This window comes from Onthophagus taurus, chromosome 8, assembly GCF_036711975.1.
Source record: "Onthophagus taurus isolate NC chromosome 8, IU_Otau_3.0, whole genome shotgun sequence".
Taxonomy (NCBI): domain Eukaryota; kingdom Metazoa; phylum Arthropoda; class Insecta; order Coleoptera; family Scarabaeidae; genus Onthophagus; species Onthophagus taurus.
The window spans coordinates 4,813,592-4,823,777 of record NC_091973.1 but is presented as its reverse complement, the minus strand read 5'-3'; the positions used below and the strand labels follow the sequence as shown (position 1 = coordinate 4,823,777).

General features: G+C 28.6%; 1 protein-coding gene across 1 annotated transcript; it reads right to left on the bottom strand.

Moving 5' to 3' along the window:
* Positions 1-514: 514 nt before the first annotated feature.
* LOC111425500 (probable serine/threonine-protein kinase kinX) lies at positions 515-10,152 on the bottom strand. Its single transcript, XM_071198812.1, has 10 exons — positions 10,074-10,152; positions 9,618-9,644; positions 9,524-9,559; positions 9,430-9,465; positions 7,882-7,905; positions 7,800-7,823; positions 7,703-7,747; positions 7,609-7,644; positions 6,551-7,550; positions 515-2,109 (listed from the first exon to the last, which is right to left on the bottom strand). The coding sequence occupies exons 1-10, from the start codon at positions 10,119-10,121 to the stop codon at positions 929-931; spliced, it is 2,457 nt and encodes an 818-aa protein (XP_071054913.1). The 5' UTR covers positions 10,122-10,152; the 3' UTR covers positions 515-928.
* Between the last annotated feature and the right edge of the window lie 34 nt (positions 10,153-10,186).

The following is a 10,186-nucleotide window of genomic DNA, read 5'->3' as shown; positions in this document are numbered from 1 at the left end:
GATTTAAATTTAGTAGTTTTAAATATCTGGCACTAAACAATAAACATTAATTTGGCAAACTTTATCCTTCCTATATATATATGTATATTTATATATACATATATGTGTGTGTGTGTGTCAGGCATATGATGCGTGATCGTGGATATAATTGTTTGTTGTAAAGATAGCGATTGGTCGCGCAAATTAAATACAAAAACCTATACTACGATCGTTGTTATTGAGATTACAACGTTGCCATGCGGTCTATCAATGCCAAGGTTGCAAGTTCCGAGTTTCATTTTATAATAATTTTAATTTTTTTCAAACTCCTTTAAATCAAATCGATTTGTGGCAATAAATCGATTAAAAAAATCAGTTAATACAATTGAGCACCAGTCCATGGAAAATCCCCATTAATTTACGATCAACAATAAATTTTGATTAATATCTAAAAAATGAGTATTATTTCCTCAAACGATGGATATCAGTGATTATTTAATACAAAAACTCGTTACTGTTTTTTTTTTCTTTTTATTCAACAACTCTTATATAAAAATACGAAAATTGAAACACAATAGTAAGTAGTGTGACGTCAACAAGATTGAGGAAGCAATAATAAAAACGTCCAGAATAGGATTAACTGCAGATCGTTTTAAGAGCAGATTGATTTGCGTCTATTTTCGGCCGGGAGAGAATTGATTAAATATAGATTGGTATGTAGTGCACATCCAGGAAGATCTGCAGGTTTGGCCTTCAGACCGACTCAATGTCAACGAGTGCGTAACGCGACGTCAAGACAATTATTACTTTAAACTTATTCAATTTCTCTCGGCGCCGTTTCATCTTACATTTTAAATCATTGCAAGGACGTCAAACTCTTTAAACAAAACTTAAATAATAATATCGTATACATTAATACATTTTGGTAATAAATTTTCTTAAATCTAATTTAACGTTTATTTATGTCAATCGCGATACGTTTTAAATAATTATTAATTAAGTTATCAACTTTTTGAAGTTCATCATAATCGTAAATTGGAATTCTAAACTCTCCCGAATGCACAAAACATAACGGAATACCACGCGGTCGTAACCCTAATGTTATATAGGTTGTTTCTGGGACTTCAACAGCTACAGTTATTTCACGACGTGTCATCTGCTGTGGTTTCTTTGATTTCTTCTTTTTCTGCGGTGGTTCAGCACTTTTCATTTCATCATTGTTGCTTGTATTATTATTTTTACGTCCAAATCCTCTACCTCGACCACGTCCGCGACTACGTCTTCGACTACGACCACGATCATCACATATTTCAGCATTATTGTAGTTTTTTTCAGGTTTCTCATCCACTTCAGATGATGGATTTTCTTCGTTACAATCGTTATTAACATTAGTAGCTTCTTCGACTTCATTATATGTATTTTCTTCATCCATACTATAATTTTTTGATTGCGGATTTTCTTCTTCTAGCTCTTTTTCATCATTATCCACTTCATTTTTTTCTTCTACTGGTAAATTGGTACTTTCTCCAAGATTTTCGGTTTCACATTCGATTGCGTTATCATCTAAGCTTGGTTCTTCAATATCCCAAGTAGTCCATCCTTGTTCTCCTTGTTCTCCCCACCGATCACTTTCTGGATGTTCCTGTTTTGCACTTTCTTTGTTATCATTCCAGTCGTCATTATATTTATCTTCGATTTCTAGTGTATAATTATATGGGCTTAGACTTTTCATCTCATCTTGAGGATTTTCGATTTCGATGGTATTATGTTCTTCACCTTCCATTTTACCTTCTTTTTCTGACCCATCTTCTTCTTCCATCACATCCTTTTCTTCTACCTCATCTTCTTCATCCATTTCATCTTTTTCTTCTAGCTCATCTTCTTCATCCATCTCATCTTTGCCTTCCATTTCATCTTCTTCATCCATCTCATCTTTGCCTTCCATTTCATCTTCTTCATCCATCTCATCATCCTCTTCCATTCTCAAACTGCTAGTTTCTCCAGGATTTTCGCTTCCACTTTCATCTTTGTTTTCATTTACATTTGTTTCATCATTGCATAAAATATGATATTTGGGAGTTTCTTCTTCGTGACTTTCTTCTTGCAATTCCTGTTCCTTCAATTCATCTTCTAAAACAGAAACATATATTATATCATATATCATATAAATTTCAAGAAATAATAAGTTTCTGCATAATGCAATGTTTTATTTATGATTTTATTTCTGAAAATTTTTACAATAAAAACCTAATATTTTTATAGTTTATCATAAACTAGAATGTTTCAGCTTTAATTTAAGACATAAAACACATTCTAACTCCCAAAAATAAAGAAAGGATGATTTTTTTTAAATTTTTACTTTTCTTAACAAGTTATATAAGATTATTTTTTTAATTATTAATTTATTTCTGACAATTCTTACAATCAAACCCTAATATTTCTATACTTTATCATAAACTAGACTGTTTCAGCTTTAATTTGAGACATAAAACACATTCTAACTCCCAAAAATAAAGAAAGGATGATTTTTTTGAAATTGTTACTTTTCTTAACAAGTTATATAACCTAATTTTTTAGTTATGTGTTTATTTCTGAAAATTCTTATAATCAAACCCTAATATTTCTATACTTTATCATAAATTAGAATGTTTCAGCTTTAATTTGAGACATAAAACACATTCTAACTCCCAAAAATAAAGAAAAGATGATTTTTTTGAAATTTTTACTTTTCTTAACAAGTTATATAACCTAATTTTTTAGTTATGATTTGATTTCTCAAAATTCTTATAATCAAACCCTAATATTTCTATACTTTATCATAAACTAGAATGTTTCAGCTTTAATTTGAGACATAAAACACATTCTAACTCCCAAAAATAAAGAAAAGATGATTTTTTTGAAATTTTTACTTTTCTTAACAAGTTATATAACCTAATTTTTTAGTTATAATTTTATTTCTGAAAATTCTTTCAATCAAACCCTAATATTTCTATACTTTATCATAAACTAGAATGTTTCAGCTTTAATTTGAGACATAAAACACATTCTAACTCTCAAAAATAAAGAAAAGATGATTTTTTTGAAATTTTTACTTTTCTTAACAAGTTATATAACCTAATTTTTTAGTTATAATTTTATTTCTGAAAATTCTTTCAATCAAACCCTAATATTTCTATACTTTATCATAAACTAGAATGTTTCAGCTTTAATTTGAGACATAAAACACATTCTAACTCTCAAAAATAAAGAAAAGATGATTTTTTTGAAATTGTTACTTTTCTTAACAAGTTATATAACCTAATTTTTTAGATATGATTTTATTTCTCAAAATTCTTACAATCAAACCATAATATTTTTATACTTTATCATAAACTAGAATGTTTCAGCTTTAATTTGAGACATAAAACACATTCTAACTCTCAAAAATAAAGAAAAGATGGTTTTTTTGAAACTTTTACTTTTCTTAACAAGTTATATAACCTAATTTTTTAGTTATGATTTGATTTCTCAAAATTCTTATAATCAAACCCTTATATTTCTATACTTTATCATAAACTAGAATGTTTCAGCTTTAATTTGAGACATAAAACACATTCTAACTCCCAAAAATAAAGAAAAGATGATTTTTTTGAAATTTTTACTTTTCCTAACAAGTTATACAGGGTGTCACACAAAAAACGCCCCAAGCTGTAACTCTGTCATTTACATTCCGATTTTCATGAGCGGGTTATCAAATGAAATGGTTTCATGAATACTATGATTCATACTACAAATAAATTTTTTCCAAGGCCGTCTTCAATTTTAAGCGATTATTAACTTTTGCTTTTCAAATTGCTCTATATATTTTTCTTCACGTCATTGGATAGAGATTGTTTTTCTGAATCCACTGATGTACAATACATCCATTTTGAATATAATTTTAGTAGAGAAAAGACACCTGTATATACAGGTTGCCACACAACAACGCCGCTAGCTGTATCTCTGTCATTTACCTTCCAATTTTCATGACCTAGCTATCAAATGAAATGGTTTGATGAATACTATGATTCATGCTACAAATAAACTTTTTCCAACGCCATCTTCAATTTCTAGCGATTATCAACATTGATTTTCAAATTACTCGGTATGTTTTTCTTCACGCTATTGGATAGAGTTTTTTTTTCTGAATCCATTAATGTACAATACATCAACATTAATTGTAATTGTAGCATAGAAAAACAATAAAATAGTTTCTGAACATTCTCTTAAAGTCACTTGTGTTATACTGTAGTGTGCCATGGGATAAATGAAAAACCAACTTATAAGTATCATTTACAACTGCTTGGGCATTGAAATAGCATTTAATGAGTGTTATCAGTTTTGCGTGTTATTTTTTTCCATGGCACACTGCAGTATTACAGAAGTGACTAAGACAAGGTTCGGAAAATGTTTTAATTGTTTTTCTCTGCTAAAATTACAATTAATGTTAATGTATTGCACATCAATGGGCTCAGAAAACAATTTCTATCCCATAACGTGAAGAAAAACATACCGAGCAATTTGAAAATCAAAAGTTGATAATCGCTTGAAATCGAAGATGGCGTTGGAAAAAGTTTATTTGTAGTATGAATCATAGCATTCATCAAACCATTTCATTTGATACCTCGTTCATAAAAATCGGAAGTTAAATGACAGAGTTACAGCTTACGGCGTTCTTGTGCGACAACCTGTATATACAGGTGTCTTTTTTCTGCTAAAATTACATTCAAAGTGGATGTATTGCACATCAGTGGATTCAGAAAAACAATCTCTATCTAATGACGTGAAGAAAAATATATGGAGCAATTTGAAAAACAAAAGTTAATAATCGCTTAAAATTGAAGATGGCCTTGAAAAAAATTTATTTGTAGCATGAACCATAGTATTCATCAAACCATTTCATTTGATGCCTCGGTCATGAAAATCGGAATATAAATGACAGAGTTACAGCTTGGGGCGTTTTTTGTGTGACACCCTGTATAACCTAATTTGTTACTTATGATTTTATTTCTGAAAATTTTTGCAATCAAACCCTAATATTTCTATACTTTATCATAAACTAGAATGTTTCAGCTTTAATTTGAGACATAAAACACATTCTAACTCCCAAAAATAAAGAAATTATGATTTTTTTGAAATCTTTACTTTTCTTAACAAGTTGTATAACCCAATTTTTTATTTATGATTTTATTTCTGAAAATTCTTACAATCAAACTCTAATATTTCTATACTTTATCATAAACTAGAATGTTTCAGCTTTAATTTGAGACATAAAACACATTCTAACTCCCAAAAATAAAGAAAGTATGATTTTTTTGAAACTTTTACTTTTCTTAACAAGTTATATAACCTAATTTTTTAATTATGATTTGATTTCTGAAAATTCTTACAATCAAACCCTAATATTTCTATACTTTATCATAAACTAGAATGTTTCAGCTTTAATTTGAGACATAAAACACATTCTAACTCCCAAAAATAAAGAAAGGATGATTTTTTTGAAATTGTTACTTTTCTTAACAAGTTATATAACCTAATTTTTTAGTTATGATTTGATTTCTGATAATTCTTTCAATCAAACCCTAATATTTCTATACTTTATCATAAACTAGAATGTTTCAGTTTTAATTTGAGACATAAAACACATTCTAACTCCCAAAAATAAAGAAATTATGATTTCTTTGAAATTGTTACTTTTCTTAACAAGTTATATAACCTAATTTTTTAGTTATGATTTTATTTCTGAAAATTCTTACAATCAAACCCTAATATTTCTATACTTTATCATAAACTAGAATGTTTCAGCTTTAATTTGAGACATAAAACACATTCTAACTCCCAAAAATAAAGAAAGGATGATTTTTTTGAAATTTTTACTTTTCTTAACAAGTTATATAACCTAATTTTTTAGTTATAATTTTATTTCTGAAAATTCTTTCAATCAAACCCTAATATTTTTATACTTTATCATAAACTAGAATGTTTCAGCTTTAATTTGAGACATAAAACACATTCTAACTCCCAAAAATAAAGAAAAGATGATTTTTTTGAAACTTTTACTTTTCTTAACAAGTTATATAATCTAATTTTTTAGTTATGATTTTATTTCTGAAAATTCTTACAATCAAACAATAATATTTCTATACTTTATCATAAACTAGAATATTTCAGCTTTAATTTGAGACATAAAACACATTCTAACTCCCAAAAATAAAGAAATTATGATTTTTTTGAAATTTTTACTTTTCCTAACAAGGTATATAACCTAATTTTTTAGTTATGATTTTATTTCTCAAAATTCTTATAATCAAACCCTAATATTTCTATACTTTATCATAAACTAGAATGTTTCAGCTTTAATTTGAAACATAAAACACATTCTAACTCCCAAAAATAAAGAAAACATGATTTTTTTGAAATTGTTACTTTTCTTAACAAGTTGTATAACCCAATTTTTTATTTATGATTTATTATTTCTATATCTTATCATAAACTAGAATGGTAGAAAAATAAAAAAGGGATGATTTTTTATGTTTAATAATAATATATTTACCTTCAATTTTGTCTTCCTCTATTTTAAAATCCTTTTCGCCGTGGTCTTCAGGAAATTTCGATACACTTTCGATATTTCCTTCCTCTTCGTTGTTATCAAATTGATTGTTGTAGTCAGGTTGAGGTAAATTCTCTTCATTCGCCCTTCTTGTGTGCTCATCATAATTTGTATAAAAGTATTGTCCGTTACTATCATTTCTCATCGTATCTGGATAATTCATGTTTGCGTTATATTCACCATGGAATGAATAATTTTGATTGTAATGATTAGAATAATCGGTATAGTCGTTGTGGTATGCTTGATTTTGATAATTATAATAATCACAATTCATGCAGTTAGTGCCAACGTGGATTACTGTTATTGCGTTCGAAGGGGTATTTGTAATTTGTTGCAACCTACGCATTGCTGCACTTGCTTCAGTGTATGATCCGTAAACAGTTTGATCAAGCAAATGATTCACCAACCTAGTATTAAAGTTTTTGAAGTGGGTTACATCAACAATGCGTCTTTCGAACTTAGTGTTTTCATTTTCATCGTCTTTTTTTATATCTTCAACTTTTTCGGTGATTTCTTCTTCATGGTTTGATTCAAAATCGCTTATGTCTTCATATATGTTTTGGTTATTAATATTGTTCGTTTCAGTTTTATTATTTTCTTCGGCTGGGAGAGATGTGTTTGATGTGTCTGGTGATAACAAAGACAACTTTGGCATGGTGTGAGATAAATCTAACGGACCTTCATCGTCGGATATTGTAAGATCAATAGTCTCTATGGTATCACTGGGACTGTAAGGCTCATCCTGAGAATTTGGTTTAGGGAAAATTGCAATTTCCGCGTTGTAAATGTCTTGTAGAATTGTTTCGGTGGTTTTCAATTCGTAAAATCCTTTCTTGGCAATTTCAACGGCTTTGCAAATTCCGGCAATTTGAAATTCAGACGATAAATTATTTTGAGTCATGATTGAGCTGACGATTTTCGTCGCGAAATTTAAAGCTGGGTCCTAAATACGTAAAGAAATTTTCGTAAATAAGTGACGAAAAGAATTATAAAGAACTTACTTCTTCCATTGCGGGTTCGGATTTTTTATCATCCATCTAATTAAAAAAAAATAATACAATTAAGATATTAATTTTTGAGTGTTCCTTTACTTACGATTTCTTCGGGGGTATTGGGTTGATTATCGCTCATAATTTCCGTCTAAAAATGGGCATAATTAAAAAAACATAAATTTAAAAAATTCAAGACTTACATTAGAAATTAGCTGCTTTTCTAACTATTACAAAAAAAGGAAATGTTACGGAAAATTCGAATAAATTAAAGCACAAACTTACATCTTCAATCCAATTCCGATAATCCTACAACAAAAAATAAAAATTTTCAATTTTAAATAATGTTTGTATTTAAAATAATTTGTATATACAGGCAACATAATCATCAGAACAGCTAATTTGGTTGCATATACATAAAGGTGGTTAATTCTGACAATTCTGACAATCAAACTCTATTATTTCTATATCTTAACATAAACTAGATTGTTTGAGGTCGAATTTGAGATATAAAACGCATTCTAATCCTCAAAAATAAAGATATTTTTGAAATTTTTGTTTTTTTAGTGATTTGTTAGATATTAATTTTTAATAATTAATGTAAATGTGGAAGATACTGTCCAAATTGACAAAGATGGGAAGTACAGATAGATAGCTACTCATCGATAACTCCCTATCTCTGTCAATCTAGGTAGCGTTTCGTATCTGGAAATATTTATGCTGTAGAATATACTATCCAGATTGGCAAAGATAGCAAGTACAGATAGAAAAGAACTCATCGGTAACTCACTATCTCTGCCGATCTAGATAGCATCTAGGACCTATAACATATACTATCCAGATTGACAAAGATGGCAATTACAGATAGAGAAATATACATCTGCAAATCACCCTCTCTGTCGTTCTAGATAGTGTTATCTGGAACGAAACATCTATATGGTAGGTGCAAATCTGCAATATGCTGCCCAGATTGACAAAGACGGCAACTACTGATTAATATGTACACATCTGTAGGTTACAATCTTAGTCCATCTGGATAGCGTTTATTATCTGGAAGAAGTGTAAGCATGCATTCAGATCAATAGAGATGCCAAGTTCCAGATAAACAAAATGTACATATCTGGAAAAAGCTACCTCTATCAATCAAGAACACCGTCTGGATTGTTAGTTTGTTTAATTTCTGAAAATTCACGAAAAATTCTAAAAGAATGTTGTTCAGATCAGTAGAGATGCCAATTTCGAGATATTGCAAAAGTACATATCTGGAAATAGCTATCTCAATCAATCTAGAACATCGTCTAAATTGATGGAGAATTTATCTCAAACATTAAACTAATAAAATTGAACAAAAATAGAACCAAACCATAATGGTAGAGAAAAATGCCATCCAGATTAACAGAAATAGTGGCACAGATACAAAAACGGATAGTATCTGCAAATCACCATTACTGTCAATCTAAATAATTATAAGTGGAACAAAATTTGAAAAACATATATTAGAAAAACCAAATGTATAAGATTCCAGCTTGGTCAATCTAGATAGCCTCTAATATAACATAGAAAATGCTATCCAGATTGACAAAGATAGTCTTTCAGAAGTTAAAAAGGCACACCTCTGGAAGCACCATCTTCGTCGATCTAGATAGCGGAAATACCACCAAATTAATTAAATAATAACTCAAATATATTTTTTATTTTCAAGAAATAAGAAACACTTTATATCTTACAACCAAAGAACGGAATGTGCTCCCTCTAACGGTTAGAGGGGCCACATTCTAGCTCTTAACCGATTAAAAAACTACGCATATGAATAAACTACTAAGGAAAACTTACGTTACGTAGTGGATAGCTTTCGTGGAAAACGCTTAACTATAAAAAAAGAAAGATATAACACCAAAAAGATTTAACTAAAAAAAAATTAACTTACACTTCGATCCACGTCAATCTTGTTATCAACACTCGCCTAAACAAAAAGAAATGATTTAAAATCATTTAAAAGATAACAAAAAATATAAACTTACAGTTTGTTGAATTTCCTCGGAAAAAACCTGCAAGAAAAAGTAGAAAATTTGACAGATGGATACATTTTTATAGGTTAGAATTCGTGAAACGAGAAATAAAGTGGAATTAATTCCATAAAACGTTGTATATTCATTTAAAACATTAAAAAAATCAAAATAACGACGAAAAATATTAAAACTTACTCAATATTACAGCAATAATTCGCTTAAACAATCTAAAAAAAATTGCAAATGTCAAATTGAAACAGATTCGCCGCCATATTGTTTTAATGAATGTATTTATTAAATTTATCGTTATATACAACATTTTAGTAAAAAAATATTAAAAACTTACACGATTTTTGAGTTTAAATGTTTGACAAAATTAGAAAAGTAAAAACAGAAATGATGTTATCAAATCGCAACCATCATATTTTAGAGTACGTTCATGAAATAAATAGATTTAATTAGACTTACAAAATTGAATTGATGAATATCACCTTGAAATACATCATTATCGCACATTTCGATTTCGGAAAGGAAGTTTAAAGTCAAAACGTTAAAATGAGAATGAACTTTACAATGGTTCG